The 17,219-nt window shown below is 47.0% G+C and overlaps 1 protein-coding gene across 1 annotated transcript in view; it reads right to left on the reverse strand.

The window, feature by feature from the left end:
• Positions 1-1,947: 1,947 nt before the first annotated feature.
• RAD21L1 (RAD21 cohesin complex component like 1) overlaps positions 1,948-17,219 on the reverse strand; it is a 34,263-nt gene continuing 18,991 nt past the window's right edge. The window contains exons 10-15 of the mRNA XM_063297059.1: positions 9,382-9,468; positions 9,076-9,198; positions 7,715-7,834; positions 6,192-6,284; positions 4,519-4,596; positions 1,948-2,186 (exon numbers count right to left, since the gene is read on the reverse strand). Coding sequence (XP_063153129.1) covers positions 1,998-2,186; positions 4,519-4,596; positions 6,192-6,284; positions 7,715-7,834; positions 9,076-9,198; positions 9,382-9,468 — 690 coding nt within the window. The 3' untranslated portion in view covers positions 1,948-1,997. The remainder of the gene's footprint in view (positions 2,187-4,518; positions 4,597-6,191; positions 6,285-7,714; positions 7,835-9,075; positions 9,199-9,381; positions 9,469-17,219) is intronic.

Here is a 17,219-nt window from a genome sequence, read left to right on the forward strand (position 1 = left end):
TGATATTCTAGAGGTGACGGACTCGTCCCTGGGGGAGCTGGGGGTGTTGACGACCAACAGGAAGCTCTGGCGTGGGCTGGTCCATGAAGTCACGAAGAGTCGGAAGCGACTAAACGAATAAACAACAACATGGGACTCACAGGAGGCCTAGGAGCATCTTAGAAATTGAGGTACTGTTGAGTTACTTATACAGATAATGCTAGTTAAGATTTAATTAAGAGTAAGAGATTAAGCTATTATATACGCATTTATATCTGTGCTGGAGAAGGTCGGAAGTCACTTTCTGTTTATCTTTTCTTGCTATTCTTGCATTTTTTAGTTTTTCTTTTAGTTCTTTATTCAAGCTTTTCTGTACTTTGCATTTTAACTGTATTCCAAAACTTTAATAAAGTTCTTATTAAAAAAAAGAAATTTAGGTACTGCTGGAGACTGACACCTTGCTTCACACATGCCAGCTTCCTCTTAAAAATTGAAGAGAAAAAAGAAAGGGAAGCAAGGGGACTGCTGGATGCCAACAGAGCCTTCAGAGTTCAGTGGCACCATGGTGGGATATCCCTCAGGCAATACGGAGCTAACTGGACCATTAACGTCTTTCAGTTTGAAACAGCTTTCGGTGCTGCTAAACAGGATGGGTTAAACCTGGAAAGAAAAGTGTTATTTTCCTTTCACAGTCTCCTAAGAACTATATTCTAAGATGTTTCAGCAAAATGCTGCTGGAAAAAATAACCTCAGTTATCTTACATCTTTGAGCAACACACCCAAAATCTTAAGAGTGGTGGCGGTTTTCTGTAAGAATAGCTGGACTGAGGAGAGGGATCTTTGTTTTTCTTCTTTTAATTAACATTGGTGTATGTAGGCCAGCTACAAGGGCCCATTAAACCAGGCTATTCTGTTTTGTTTCAGTTTATTGGATTACCCCTGGAGTATTCTGTATTTTTTTTGCTAACATCTCAGAAGTTAAACAAGAATAAAAAAGGAATTCTATAGGGTAAGTTTGGTGTTACACGTTTATGCGCGCACACACACTAAGTGTTTCAGTTCAAGTCCCTTCTGTGGAATTTGTAGATGTTCCTTTTGGACATTTAATCTCAGAGTCAAACTTTTTATGTGGAGTCAAGTAAATCCAGATCTTGGGACCTTGATAATCGCAAATTACATATGAAAACAGGGCCAGTATGATCGGATTTTCAGACAGACCTTTCGATCTTTCTAACGCATAAGCTGTTCAACAGTGGAACAGATTGCCTTAGGATGTTACCGACTCTTCTTCCCCTGAAGTCTTTAAGCAGAGGCTGGACAAAATCTGCTGTAGTTGAAGCTTGAACTGCACATTCTATACTGACCAGATTAACCCTTTTAAAACACTATGGTTCTCTATGGTGTTTAAGAAATTTAATAAATTAAAAAAAAACCACATTACAGACCAAAGCTTTCAAGAATAAAATAACATACAATAAAACCCATAGTTAAAACTAGCACAGATAAATATTTTAAAACTATTCTATTTAAAAACCTTTCCACATTGTTTTACCATATCCTTACTCCCTCCAATGCTTTCTCCTGGCCAAGCTGACCTTCAGCACTGCAGCTCAGACAAGAAGAAAAGGGCCAGCCAGGAGGCTTAGACCACAAGGTGAATTCTACACAAGGGAGGATTTGGCATCCCACCTACACTATCTTTTGCTTGAGAAAGCAGAGCGGTGGGGACAGTGTCCATGCTGCACATCCACCCCTTCCAGTAAATGCCTGAAAGCAGGCAGTTATGTAAATAAGCATGAAGAACTGAAAATAAACAAAATTGTTTCTATTCCCCATGAAAACATAAGGAAACGAGTCGTCTATGTAACTTAATATTGGTCTCGAGCTTGATTGCTAGGTGGGCTAGTTATGTAACAGCACAGACTTATTAACTCAGAGAAGGGATGCTGAATTTTTCTAAAAGGCATTCGGTTTTCAACCTGAGCAACCTGTGCTTCAAGGGGGCCGTTCTCGGGCCTTCAGAGAGCATGAAACTTTGGGCCCACAGTCACAATAATGTCAGCATAGGGAGCGGCCTGGGCCACCTCAATCGCTTGTTGTTTCCTTAGAACAAGCAAGCTGTAGAACTTCGTTGCGACTTCTTTCTGGTTGTGGCTCCTACAGAGGGACAGAAAACTGAAAGACTTTGCTCCTTTCTGTTCAAAGTGCTGCAAAGGAGAACAAAAGAAACAAAGAACCAAGAAGGGTGTGTTATGAGATGAGGCTGATTTTATATCTGGACAGTGAGCAGCTTTATGACAGAGGCTGTGTTGTTTTGGCATTTTATATGGACCAATAATTGTTGATAGGAAATGGGATTGAGGGTCTAAGACAGAAGAACAAGCGTGCAGAATCAGAAAAAAGGCCCTATGTTGTCAAGCGTCCTGCTACAAGGGCCAACCCACTAGCTAAAATCCTCTTGTGTTGCTGCTTCCAGCAATTAGATTCTATGACTTCCTCTTCAACTTTCCTATATTCACCCCTTCCTACATAGAACACATTACCAAGATGCAATCACCTGTCACCCACATTCTGCAATACGTCTATTTGCAAGGACGGACTGCCTGATCACTTATTGCGGAAGGTTCTGCACTACTGCACTCCCAGATTTGGGCTATAAAGACTACTGTGACCTCTAGATGACCATAAGAATTACGATTTTTATGGAAGTCACTGCTGCCATCCAATGGCCATCCAGAGTTTTACAGCCTGTATCTGGTAGCCCTACAATAAAATCATAGAATGGCTCCTCCTCTCAAGCAAATCCCATAAAAAACAGTCTGGAACCATGGCCTGAAATGTTAGGTAAAGTGTTCAGTTAGAGAATTCCTGCCTAGCTCTTATTTCCCTCAAAGGTGTCTAAGGGGTTTGTACATGTCAAAATTGGCAAGATAGTGGACCCCTTTGGTATTTACCTCATAGCAATCTCTTACCAGACAAATGTGCAAAAATAAGGTACTAAATACAGACAGGAAGAGACTAGGCCAGTGCTTTTCAACCTTGGCAACTTGAAGACGTGTGGACTTCAACTCCCAGAATTCCCCAGCCAGCCATGCTGGCTGGAGAATTCTGGGAGTTGAAGTCCACACGTCTTCAAGTTGCCAAAGTTGAAAAGCACTGGACTAGACATTTATTTAATTTCCTTTTTCTGTGATCAAGTGGGAGGGGATTCTTGTGATTAATGGCCAGTCTGGGGGAGAAGACTGGTTAGAGTACCTTCTTTCCACTTTCTTGCTGCTCAGCTGGAACATGTGCATTAAGTAGCTTAAGGTGTTTCTTATATACTCTCTGCACTAATTGGCAGAAAAGGATTGCAAGTCAAATTCAACCTGCTTCATGGGGAACTGGAGGTGGAAACAGGTGGGGATGCCAAAATGCCCTTATTCTATCAGAGGCAATCAAGACACATGGATCATGTAAATATGGCGTTTATTATCATGGACCCTAAGCAGAAAGTTTTTTGCCGATAGGGAATGCTAGTGGAGTACTTAGCCTAGCCGCACTCGCATTTAACCACGGCTCAAACCAGGCCGCAACGTCTGCTGTGTCCCCATGAAAGTGCTGCCATCTTATCCCCAGTTCATAAGTGAAGAAAAGTTAAGTTGCCCGTCGCTGTACCAGTCCTCTTCCCCCTTATTCCGACACTGTCTAAATGAGGTGATTGGCAGTGACTGGGGGCAGAAGCAGGACAGGGGTTGGCAATGGGGATGTCAAAGCTCAGGCTGGTGTACTTTCTGCCAATCTGAAGATCCTTCCAACTGAATATGGGGGAAAGGACAGGGCAAGTCAGCTGGCATAAGGATAAACTGTCCCAACTCTCTCAGCCCTCTAGTTTTTCATTCAGAAAAAGCAGGATCAGGGCAAGGCACTAGCAGTTTAGGAATAAGGGCAGGCTAGTATTACAGCCTGGTAAAAAGGACTATTATAGTTAAAGACCTTAACGTGATACTGGATTATATTTCCAAAATACATATCAGTCATCTCATGAAGGGCTTAGGCTTGGGTCTGGGGCACAGCAAAGAGGATAATTTTACAGAAACTGAATGAGAAATTCCTTTTGCTTTCAAGGAACAGATTCAGGATATGAATCTGGTTTTGAAAAGTCTTTGTGCTCTAAGATGGGAAGATGAAGCAATATATTGTATATGGTCCAGATTTAATCATATGCTCACGCATTAAATTAATTTATACTGATACGTCCATGGCTATTATATGGATCTTTTCTCTCATTGTTTCTGCTCACTAGCCTTTCCCCACCTCACATTTAGTTTATTTTAATCGCCACAATATATTTAGGGTTCTTCCTTTACTCTATAACCACTGTGTTTTTTTTTTCTGTTGATGTTGCTTTCTATATTTTATTATTAAAAATAATGATTAAAAACGATGTATTTTTTAAATAAAGTTCTACAGCCTGTTAAAACTGGAGTTACCAGGCCATTTCAGTGATACTATAAATAACAGATGAAGAAAGGCTTTTTGTGTTAGGTAACATCTTACCCGGAAAGTATTTAACAGCTTTAGCATTCTCTTACTTCTTCTTTGTTCTTCGTTGTCCAAATTACTTGTCTGAGGTCCCTATATCACAGAACAAAACAACTACTTATTTGTAAAATTCACTTGAATGAAGATAAAAGGAAGCATAAAAAATAAAGAATAGCCATATTTCGTAAATGACTTCCCAAACTTTCTGACCACGTCTTCTGGTTACCACGCCCTCTAGGAAATTTTACTATGGACAATTGTTCAACGTAACTGATTTGACAAGCCAGACCACACAGCTAAATTTGCCATACCTTAATAACGTTGATTAAAAGTATCAGCATAACTGTACATATAAAATAGAAATATCAGAGACCTTATTTAATTAAATAAAAAAGGCTGAAATAGCTTACAACACATATATGAGCAAACAATAATGCAAAAAAAATCAAATTCAAATAAAAAAAAAAAATTATTTTATTATTCTACCGATATTACAAGCTGAGGGAAAAAACCTCATAAAACAAAGCATAAGAAACAGAAAAATCACAAAGAAAACATACCCAGAAAACATACTTTTCTGAAGAGCCTAACCGCCCCCTCCCAACACAAAGAGAGCCAATTTGGTCTAGTGGTGAAGGCTCCAGGCTAGAAACCAGGAGGCTGTGAGTTCTAGTCCCATCTTAGGCATGAAGGCTGGCTGGGTGACCTTGGGCCAGTCCCTCCCTCTCAGCCCAACCCACCTCACAGGATTGTTGTTGTGGGGAAAAGAGGAGGAGGAAGGAGTGTTAGACACATTCCCCGCCTTGAGTTATTTATAAAAATAATAAAGGCGGGATTAAAAAAAAAATCCAGAGGCTTGATGAACCTTTTGGTGAGGGCATTTCAATGGATCACTCCTCACAGATCTTTGCCAAATGTCAGCTGGCAGAGATACACAGAACAGGACTATAGCTGTTGCCCAAAATATAAGATAAAATACATTTGGAGAAAGGCAAGAGCTAAATACTATATTCCAATAGATCAATTCCAGTCAACCATCTGGCAGCATGTTTTCTAAAACTTACATTTCCTATAATTTTGACACAAACCCACATAAATGTCTGAATATTTTTTGATGGTGGACCCAAACAGACCCCTTTGCATTATCCTAGTGTAGGGATTAGTATAACACCGATGACTTTAATTGGGTCTGACTTCTCCAAAAAGTGGTGCCTGAGCTGACAAAACCTATCCCTATTGCCACTGATCATTTGAAAGTAATGCTAGTGCAAGAAGTGTGTTTAAGCCGCAAACTATTCTTTCAAGATAGGCTGTGCACCTAGATGACTTCCTACTGAACACCCCCTCTTGTCTTACTTGCATAAAGCTTTAATATGCTTTTCCCCACCCAGTCCCTCAGAACCATTTGGCCATAGCTCCTGTTTTCCACTGCCGGCCTAAGGTCTGCTAAGCATTGTTAATCAGAGTACAATAACGTCTCTCTCTTCCTTAACAAAAAAACAAGACCCAGTTATATAAAAGTTTCCTATCTAGATGAAAGACCTCTGAAACATGACTTTTTTTCATTCAGAAAAGAGGGGGTGAGTGGGTTAACCCTCCCGCTGGGTTCACTGTCCAGATTCAGATTCTCCCACAATTGCTACATGGTCCCTATTTGCCAGTGAAGTTTAGATTATTGTAAACATTACATTTTCCAAGACAACTTGTTCATTCCCTGATTCCTGTTGTACCGGGGATGGTAAAAAGTCATCAGACAAAGCAGACACTACGCCATCAGTTTCCTGGTATTAAAAGTAGAGGGAAAAATGGATGTGTGTCAGTTATGTTCTTTTCTGCTGATGTGTTTACTATTCAGCAGAAAATTAATTATTAAGATGGAGTATATATTTCTCTGCTGAATTTTATATTTCACAAAAAAGAAATAATAATACTGGAAAACATGGCATCCTACCCCATTTCATGAAATTCTGTGTTTCTGGCAATTCCTACTTAGAAACACCGAATACTGTGACCTCTTTTTTTCCCTAAGACCCCTCCTGCCCCCAAAAAGTCTCCTTCAGCATAATGATTAGAGCGTTGAACTGAAGCTATGAAAGCCCCATTCAACTGGATAGCTTATCACCTCACTGGGTAACTTTAGAACAAACTATTTTTTAACCCAACCACAGGAATGATGCCATGAAAAAATGAGGTGGGGGTGGAAGAACCGTATAACCATTCCTGGAGGTAAATCAGGATATAAATCACATTTGTTTTATATTTTTTATTTTATTTATTTATTGTTCAAATTTCATTACTACCCATCTCCCCCAAAAGAGGGACTCTTTTGGGGGAGATGGGTTTACAATAAAATCAAACTACGGCCATAAACGTTAAAATCTCATAAAAATCAAACACATCACAATTATAAAATGCAATAAATAAATATAAAATCCAAGAGGCTATAAAATTCCAAGCTAGTGGGAGTGTGTGTGTGTGTATTATTTACTACTCTATACAGTACTTGGGCAGTTGTGAATGAAATCATATAACCATGTAATATTTATGAACTGTTTTTCTACCAAATCAATATGTAGATTTTAACTGTGGCTCATCCTTGTTATAAATTTAATGTTGTAAGCCACCACGAGTGACACTTTGATACTGGAAGGGCTAGATATAGATACTTTAATAAGTAAATATAAATGACTGCTCCATTAAGTGACGGCACCTAGATGACCTTGGGTGATCTCTAAAAGCTAAGCAGGGAGGGATCTGGTTAGCATTTTTACAGATGACCAGGAATACCAAACTTGGAAAGTTTGGAAAGTCAAAAATACAAGCTGCCCACTCCTGTTCCAGATTGTGATGGAATTTCAGACATCTGTGTTGTTAAACATTTAATGTTTTAGGAAGTTTCTCTTGAAAAATACAAAACATTACAGTATGTACCATTCCAAATATTGTTGAACTACAATATTCGCTGTGACTCCCAGAATCCCTCATCACTGCATAGAGCAGCTGCACCTGTGGAAACTGTCACTTGTCAGCTTCGCAAGAGGCCCACCTTACCCATCTTGATGGGAATACACCCAGTGCCTAAACATATTAAAGCTATGGAGTCCTTGGTGCTCTCTGAGCCTTGTTGTTTTCTTGCAGACATTTCATTGCCAGACTAGGCAACCTCTTCAGTGCGAACTATTCAAGCTAAATTTGTTCTGAAAGTACTTACCATAGTTTTAAAAATTACATCATTATCCCTTTCGTTTCTGCTACCTTGCAACCCAGATTGTGTGTCTGGATAAATTGTGTCCTGCAGTATATTTAAACTTTCTGCTATTGGTAGTTCTATATTGATAACAAAAGAAATTAATAAAAGAAATTATAGTTCAATTCTTGTCTAATGTACTTATCAATTAATTGCCATTACCAATAAATGATCATTTGCATATAATCTCAGCTTATACTAATTGAGTACTGACTTTTCCAATGTGTCCAAATTGCAATTCACCGTATCCTAGTCAACCACTTACGATTTTTTTCCATGAAGCAATGAGCTACAACTTCTGAAGTCTTTATTCACATCCTCTTTACTAGGCAGAATAGGATTTAAAGCAAATGTATACATTTTCTTTAAAAAATGTAAAGAAAAATGTGAATGATTTAAACGTTAGGACTTGTACAATGTTACCCATAGGCTAGGTCCCTCTTTCTGTTGGTATCATTTCAAGATACTTTTCTTCCAACCTCTTTTTAAAAAGTTCTTCAGTCTTAAATTCCAAAGTTATCCTCAGTTGTAGTTTTATCTTCTTTAGGTAAACATGATCCTCACAGTCACTTTGGGATATTTTCTTCACAATGGCTTTGCAAATTTAATTACCTTTCTGTATTCTTTTAGATTCTCTTGAAACAGATCTAGACTGAAGAAAAGGTTGATGGAAGTGTTTCTATAGTTACGGACAATAAGTTGTCCAGATCTGCTTCTCCCAACATATCCCCCTTCTATAACGGAAACCGCTTCATTTCTGCCACGATTAAAAGAAGAAAGGAATCTCTACTGAATACCACCCCGTGAGCGCTGTCAAGGACGGGAGTTGTGAATTCTGGCCCCTTATTTTCAGCTGAAGATATTCAAAAGCAATTTATCTGAAAAAGGAAATCTGAAGGCCTGAACTTGTTTTTAAGTATTCTCCCTCTTTTTACCTAAAGAGCCAGAAAAGAGTGACAATAATTTAAAAACTGAAAACTCATGTTCTCATACCTGTCCCCCACCCTGGGGTTTAAATCAGTTAAATAATAATAATAATAATAATAATAATAATAATAATAATAATAATAGCGAGTTAACAGCAGCAAATTAACAACACATATTTCTGTAAGATAGAGTAATAAATTGTTCTAAGGGCAGTGGTAGGTTAAAGGTGTAATTTTGTCTTCTATCAGTACAGATTTTGCTCAGTGTTCAAACCTATTTTTCCTAATACAGCAGTTTTATTATGTCTTATAAATGTTGTCAACAATGGACATAATTCTTTGCATTAACATAATGATGCAACCCTTGCTATTTGAGGACCACCTTCTCTAGAGACATACTTTTTGGCTCTGGGACACCGCAATCAGTGTAGTACCACTCTTCATGTGTGGGGAAGCAGAGGTGGGAAAGCGGATGGAAACCTTATAATCCGTATCTCGACTAGGGAGATTCAGGTTCAAGTCCTGCTTCAATGACAGAGGTCACTGGATGATTCTGGACAAGACTTTCTCTCTCAGCCCAATCAACCTCACAGTTTCTTGTGGGTATAAAATTAGGAGCAACACTGGAAAACTACCTGAAGTTCTCAAACAAAAGGTAGGTAATAAATGATATTATACAATTAAACAGAAAAAGAAATCTCAAGTCCTGCCTTGGGCAGTTTGTTGTTTGCTTCTTTCTTCAATCTCTTGCTGCCGTTTTTTCCTTCCATTCTTGAGACATTTAGCAAACAGCTGTAAAAAACCACAAACTAACTCAAGCTTACATTGCTTAATCTTTTTGTTACTACAGAAAGCTTTCTATAGCTACTGAGCAGTGTTTAGTTCATAATTAGGTATGTTGTCTAGCTATGTAACTGTCAGATTATTTCACACCTCAGCCCTGACATAAACTGTAATCTGTTTTTTAGCCTTGCCAAGAAGCCCTTTCTTCCTCTACAAAGCAATCCCACTATTTGGCCAGATCAATTTAGAAACAGTTTACTCCAGAAATCTGTCAATTAGGTTTCATTATAGTTGCTACTAGATCAGCCTTTCTCAATTTTTTGACCCTGGAGGAACCCTTGAAATATTTTTCAGGCCTGGGGGAACCCCTGCACATTCAGGCTCAAATAAAGGCCAGAAGTTACAACATTATTATATTCGTTTCATGGGTAGGCCTGTATAGATACATTAACAGTGTCCTTAAACTAAAAATAAAGAACGAAACTTGCCTCTTTATGTCAAGTGGCCTGAATTTGAAATAATTTTTTAAATAAATTGTGATCTCCCAGGGAACCCCTAGGGACCTCTCGTGGAACCCGAGGGTGCCACGGGACCCTGGTTGAGAAACCCTGGACTAGACTATAAGCAATGACTGCACTGTAAAAAGGATGTGGAGTGCCAAGACTATACTAAAACAGGAAGGAAAAAAATATCCAATCATCTACAGTAATGGCATCTGAACATGACATCATTTGGAAAAAGGACTCTATTGAGTTGTATAGAGTACCACGCTCAGCCATGGAAATTCCCTGGGTGACTTTGGGCGAATCATTTTCTGTCATGCGCTGCCTACCTCTGAATAACATTCAGACGCTGGTTTGCAAAGCAGGTTCTGGTTTATTTCAGGTTAGGTACAACGTTGGTAGAAAAAAGCTGAGAGTGACAGGAGCGCGCCGGTGCGGGGTTTAAATACCCCGCGCCGGTCAGCGCCCCCTCGCTCACGGTCACGTCACCCCCCTTTGTCCCATGCGTTGCCCTGCCATTGGTTGAGGGTTTCCAGGATCGCCCATCCTCAGGTTTCCATTCTTCTGCTGATTGCTTTCAGCTGGGCGATCCCCGTTGTATTGTCGCTGATGGCTTGGGTGGCTCCGTGATTAGTTTAGCTATTGTCTGTTAGCCGTTAGTCGTTGTGGGTTGATGGCTACTTAACTTGTGCCCCTTCACTTATTTCCTTGTCATTGTCATGAGTGCCATTGCGCTGATGACTTTAGCTCAACGGCACTCATGACATACTGCCCCCTTTCCGAATAGTGTTCTCCCTCGGGTTTCTGGGTTTTCCCCGTGGAGCTGTCAAAGCGCCACATTTTTTTTTTTTTTTTTTTTTTCAAAGTTCCCGCCGGAGTAGTTGTCGCCCCTCCCTTTGCTCCTCCCTCTACCACGTGCCTTCCCAGGGTGTGTCCATGGTGCGCATGCTCGGGTTCTGACCTGGCGTGCGCATGCTCCAACCACACCCTGTTTGTTTGGCTCAGTTCGGCGAGGCGAGAGGCGTGGCTGGTCGGGTGCTGCTCAGCTCCAGGTAGGGCCCTTCTTTTCTTATTTAGAGTGCGTCGCCTTTGTTGTGTCTCCTGGGCGTTGCCCCCAGGTTGCCCTGTTGACTTGCTTGCCACTCCCCCGCGGCCGGGGGGGCGGGGGGAGGGTGCTGGCGATCGTTTGTCACCACCCCGTGGGCCCGGGGCGGGGGGAGTGAGTCCCGGGGGGGGGAAGGTCCACCCAAGTCGCGGGCTTGGGGGGGGCCCTTTCCCTTGGGGCACGGGAGGCGGGGGGGGGCCTGCGGGGGGGGGGTTGGATTTGCTGACCTTGGTTGCGGTTTGTCGGGGTATGCCCGGTGAAATGCTCTGGTCAGGTCAGGCGCGTTAACGTTGTGCGCCGCCACCCATTCCGGGTGGGGGAAGTGTTTCCACCTGACCAGATAGTGTAGAGTTCCTCGTTGCTTGCGGGAGTCGAGGATGTCCCTGATCTCGAAGTGGTGTTGCCCGTCGATCATTAGCGGTGCGGGCTGTGGCGTGCTTGGGTGCCATCGGGAGGTGGTTGCCGGTTTTAGGAGGCTGGTATGGAACACCGGGTGGAGTCTCCGGAGGTTGTGTGGCAGGTCCAGGCGTATTGCTACCGGGTTCACTATTTGCGTGACTCGGAACGGCCCGATGTACTTAGGCCCCAGTTTTTTCGAGGGTTGGGTTGACTTTAGGAACTTGGTGGAGAGATAGGCCATATCTCCCGCCTGGAACGGCGGTTGTTGGCGCCGGTGCTTGTCGGCCTGCTCTTTGTAAGCAGCCTGTGCCTCCTTTAGCGCCGCCGTGATTACTGGCCATGCTTCCGCGATCTTCCGTCCCCAGTCGCTGGCGTCCACCTGGGGTTCCGGGGGTTGAGGTAGCTCCGGTATGGGGACAAAGTCGCGCCCCGAGACTACTTCGAACGGGGTTTTCCCCGTGCTCGTGTGGACGGCGTTGTTGTATGCGACTTCGGCGAACGGGAGCAGTTCAGCCCAGTCGTCTTGGTGGTAGTTCGTATATGATCGTATAAATTGCTCTAAGGTGGCATTAAGAACCTCAGTGGCTCCGTCCGTCTGCGGATGCCAAGCCGTAGATAGGGCCTGTTGGGTCCCCGTCAGCTTCAGGAAGGCCCGCCAGAATTTGGAGGTGAACTGTGTGCCCCTGTCGGTCACCACACGTGCGGGACATCCGTGTAGCCTGTACACGTGGATGAGGAAGAGTTTGGCTAGTTGTTGTGAGGATGGGACCGACGTGCAGGGGATGAAGTGGGCCTGCTTTGAGAAGTAGTCCTTCACCACCCAAATGGCCGTTTTCTTCTGGCTGGGTGGGAGGTCCACTATAAAATCCATAGAGATTTCCTCCCATGGGCGGGAGGGTTCTGCCACTCGTTGCAATAGCCCCGCGGGTTTGCCTGGTGCCCGTTTGGCCCTAGCGCACGTTGGGCAGGACGCCACGTAGGTTTTTACGTCTCGCCTGAGCGCGGGCCACCAGAATTGGCGCCGTGTTAGGTGTAGGGTCTTGAGGAACCCAAAGTGTCCCGCTTGCTTGGCGTCGTGTGACCTATGCAAGATCGCCTGGCGTTGCGAGTCCGGGACGTAGATTCTGCCTTCCCCCCATGCCAGGTCTTGCGCCATCGTTACCTTGTCGGGGTTTGCCAGGAACCAGGGGTCGGTTTTGAGGGCGGCGGCGAGGTCCGTGCGCATTCCCCCTGGTAGTTGCGGTTGGCTTCTTTCCGTCGCCGGTTGTCCCGCCGTCGGCTGCGCCGTAGCGTCGAGTTGCCTCCGTGCGCCGCTTCGGGTGGTCACGGCCATTCCCAGTTGCGAGGCGGATAGGACCGTCCCAATGGTGTCTGGGGCGGGCTCTTCGTCTTGGGGCAGCCGGGAGAGGGCGTCGGCCAGGAAGTTCTTCTTGCCCGGCATGAACTTCAGCTGGAAATCAAAGCGGCTGAAGAATTGGGCCCATCGGACCTGTTTTGGGCTAAGGCGTCTAGGCGTTCGTAGGGCCTCGAGGTTCCGGTGGTCCGTCCAGACCTCGAATGGTTGGGTGGCTCCCTCGAGTAGGTGACGCCATGTCTCTAGTGCCGATTTCACCGCGAAGGCTTCTTTCTCCCAGACGTGCCATCGCCTCTCTGTCTCGGAGAACTTCCTTGACAGGTAGGCGCATGGTTTCAGGAGCCCCGTGGAGTCTTTTTGTAGCAGGATGGCTCCCAGGGAGAAGTCTGAGGCGTCGGCTTGGACCACGAACGGCCGTTCTGGGTCCGGGTGTGCGAGGATTGGCTCCGTCGTGAACAGCGCTTTCAGCTTGTCGAATGCGGTCTGGCACGCGGGAGTCCAATTCAGCACTGTGCCTGGGTTCTTGGCGCGTCGGGTGTCCCCCACCCCTTTGGTTTTGAGGAGGTCCGTTAAGGGGAGGGCTATCTCAGCGAACCCCCGGGCGAAGGACCTGTAGAAATTCGCGAATCCCAGGAAGCTCTGTAGTTGCCGTCTGTTGCGGGGCCGCTCCCAGTTTAGCACCGCTTCGACTTTTGCGGGGTCCATTTCGATGCCGTCCCCGGAGATTCGATACCCCAAATAGTCTAGGCGCTCTTTGTGAAACTCGCACTTTGTAGGCTTTGCGTAGAGCTGCGCCCTTCTGAGCTTGTCGAGGACTTGCCTGACTAAGGTTACGTGTTCCTCGTGTGTTTTTGTGTAAATGAGGACGTCGTCGATGTAGACCAGGACCCCTTTAAACAGATGTTCATGCAGTACCTCATTGATGAGCTGCATGAACACCCCAGGGGCCCCCGCGAGTCCGAAGGGCAGTACCTTGTACTGGAAGGCGCCTAGGGGGCAGTTAAACGCCGTCTTCCATTCGTCCCCCTCCCTGATTCGGATGCGATAGTACGCTTCGCGAAGGTCCAATTTGGAAAAGACTTTGCCCGTGGAGAGGTGGGCGAGCATGTCCTTTACCAGGGGTAAGGGGTATTTGTTGGACAGGGAAGCCGCGTTTAGGCCCCGGTAGTCGGTGCAGAGCCGTAGGGTCCCGTCTTTCTTCTCCCGGAATAAGACGGGGGCTCCGACCGGTGAGCATGCTGGCTCTATGAATCCCCTGTCTAGGTTTTTATCGATGAACTCCCGGAGGGTTGCCATCTCCTTCGGGGTCATCGAATAGATCTTTGGTCTAGGTAGGGGGACGTCGGGCAGTAGGTCGATCCGGCAATCCGTCTTGCGGTGGGGGGGTAGTTGGTCTGCCTCTGCCTCTCCGAAGACCTCGGAGAAGTCGGCGTATTGTTCTGGTAGGTCTGCTGTGGTAGCGGCGTTGTCTTGTGTGGTCGCCTCCGCTCGTCCTACCGTGGGGTTGCTTTTGCCAGCTGGTGCTGGTGCTCGATACTCGCCGTCGCCGAATGTGAAGGTGCGGGTCGCCCAGTTGATCCGCGGGTTGTTTTTCGCGAGCCATGGCATCCCCAGGACTGCAATGGGCCGTCCGATGGGCGTGACTACGAACGATGTGCGCTCGGTGTGAGTGCCCATTTGCAGGGTGACCGGCTCGGTTTGTAGCGTGGCTGGTTTCCCTCCCGCTGTAGAGCCGTCCAGCTGGTGGAATGCCAGCGGCGTGGGGAGGGGGAAGCAGCGGAGGTCGAGTTTGGCAACTAGGTCGGGGTGGATGAGGTTTTTTGAGCACCCCGAGTCCACTAGTGCCGCGGCCGTGGTGGCTCCGTTGCCGGCAGAGAGTTGGATTGCTGCCAATATTACGGAGCTTTTGTCGTTTCGTTGAGGTGGTCCGCGTTGCTGTCCCACCGCCTGCCTTGCCACGCGTCTCAGAGCAGGCGGGGAGCATTTCCCGCCGGCTGGTCGGGGTCGGTATTGTCCTCTTCCCCCCAGTACGCGTCCCAGCCCTCTTCCGGTGTCGCTGTGGCCACGGTCATTCGGCGGTGAGGGGGCGGCCCCGGGTTGGGTGGTTTGGGGCTAATTTTCGGGGCGGGCTTGGGCGCGCTGGTCGGCGGTCGGTTGGCGAAGCAATCCGCCGTCTTGTGCCCTAATTTGCCACACCTCCCGCAGGGCTCCCGGTTGAACCTCTTTTTTGGGTATATGGGGCCGGCCATCCCCCCGTGTGGTGCGGGTACCTTTTTCCCGACATAGTTTGTGTCTTCCGTGGTTGTCATAAGGAAGGTGCGGTGCGCGTGTTCGGCTCTCCCCGCGAGGTGGATCCACCCGTGTAACGTTTCTGGGTCGTCGCGGTAGAGGGCCCATTGGAGAACGTCGCGGTTGAGCCCCCTTTTGAAGATTTCCAGCAGGGTGGTCTCAGACCAGTCGCAGACCTTTCCCGCGAGGGCTTTGAACTCCAGGGCGTAGTCAGGGACCGTGCGTGTGCCCTGTTTAAGTCTCTGGAGTGCGCTTTTCGCCCGTACTTTAGCTAGGGGGTCTTCGAAGTAGTTTTTCATCTCTTTGATGAAAGCAGGGAAGGTGGCGAGGGCGGGGGAGCTGGACTCGTACAGTTGGACGTACCAGTCCGCCGCCCTGTCTTGGAGTTTGATCGCCACGGCGGCGATCTTGTCGGCCTCGGAGTCATAGGAGTGTCCGTGCCTCCCCATGAACTCCCTAGCGTTGGTGATGAAAAACGAGAGTTTTGAGGGGGTCCCATCGAAGAAGATGGGGAAGTCCTTTGGGGCCCGGGCGTTTTGTGCGGCCCCGCCTCTCGCTTCCTGGGGTGTGGTGTCGGCCGCCTGTGCCGTCTGCTGGCTCTCCGCTGGCCCGTGTGGGTTCGGTGCTTCGCTCGGGGTGTGGGCTTGTGCGGGGACGTCGTTGGGTGGCGTGGGGGGCATAAGCGCCTGGAGCATGGTCCGGAGTTCCGTCAGCTGAGCCCGCATGGCCGCGAGTTCAGCTCGTGCCTCCTCGTCCACAGCCCGCGCCGCCGCTGGGGCCGGTTCCGTTGGCGCGTCCTCGGGGGTGGGTTGCCGGTGGGGTTCATCGTCCCTCCGCCGCGGGTCCGCTTCCTCCTCCGTCTGATGGGTGTCTCCGTCGTCCTCCTCCGTGTTGAGCACCGTGGGGCTGTCGCTCCACGCCCGTTGCTGGGGTGCGATGTGGGGCGCGGGGTCCTCCGCTGGTTTCGGAAGTCGTGCTGCTCCCTCCCGCGGTCGGGTTGCCTCCGTCGCCATCTCCCCTTGGGGTTGGAGCTGAGGCTCGGGTCGGGTGGGGTGGGCGTCCATGGCTCCGGGAGTCCGCGGTGCCTCTGGCCTCGGTCGGTCCTCCTCTGTCTCTTGCCGCGCGGCTCGCCCTCCTTGCCCGCGCCGTTCCGGCCTCATCTTGCTGGTCTTCTCGCCGTCTACTCCTCCCTCGGCTCGTTGTCGTCCGGTGGGGCTCGGCGAGGCTGAGTTTATGACTCTCAGCTTTATGTCATGCGCTGCCTACCTCTGAATAACATTCAGACGCTGGTTTGCAAAGCAGGTTCTGGTTTATTTCAGGTTAGGTACAACGTTGGTAGAAAAAAGCTGAGAGTGACAGGAGCGCGCCGGTGCGGGGTTTAAATACCCCGCGCCGGTCAGCGCCCCCTCGCTCACGGTCACGTCACCCCCCTTTGTCCCATGCGTTGCCCTGCCATTGGTTGAGGGTTTCCAGGATCGCCCATCCTCAGGTTTCCATTCTTCTGCTGATTGCTTTCAGCTGGGCGATCCCCGTTGTATTGTCGCTGATGGCTTGGGTGGCTCCGTGATTGGTTTAGCTATTGTCTGTTAGCCGTTAGTCGTTGTGGGTTGATGGCTACTTAACTTGTGCCCCTTCACTTATTTCCTTGTCATTGTCATGAGTGCCATTGCGCTGATGACTTTAGCTCAACGGCACTCATGACATTTTCTCTTAGCTCAACCTACATCAGAGTGTTGTTTTGGGGGAAAACGAGAGAAGGGAGAGCCATATACTGCCCTGAGCTCCTGAATCTAACAGACGTATTTGATATGCACGAAGTTAAATCCAGTCTGAAAAGCCTGAAAAGTAGGCCACCTACCTGACATACAATGGAGTGGTCAGATTGTTGGCTGATTCACCATTACATTTACTGATGCATTCACATCTTATCAGGCCTTACGTGTTCTCCCAGCAAAGAAGAATCACCAGCCCTGATCATTAAAGAGTTACACTAACCATTGCCGTTATGCATTCATCAGTTTATTAGACATCAACTTCTTAGCAGAGACCCAATATTTGGCAGTACTTCAAGGATATAAGAACTTCGGTGTATAAGATTAAAGGCCTGTCA

This window comes from Candoia aspera, chromosome 3 (genome assembly GCF_035149785.1).
Source record: "Candoia aspera isolate rCanAsp1 chromosome 3, rCanAsp1.hap2, whole genome shotgun sequence".
NCBI classification, from domain to species: domain Eukaryota; kingdom Metazoa; phylum Chordata; class Lepidosauria; order Squamata; family Boidae; genus Candoia; species Candoia aspera.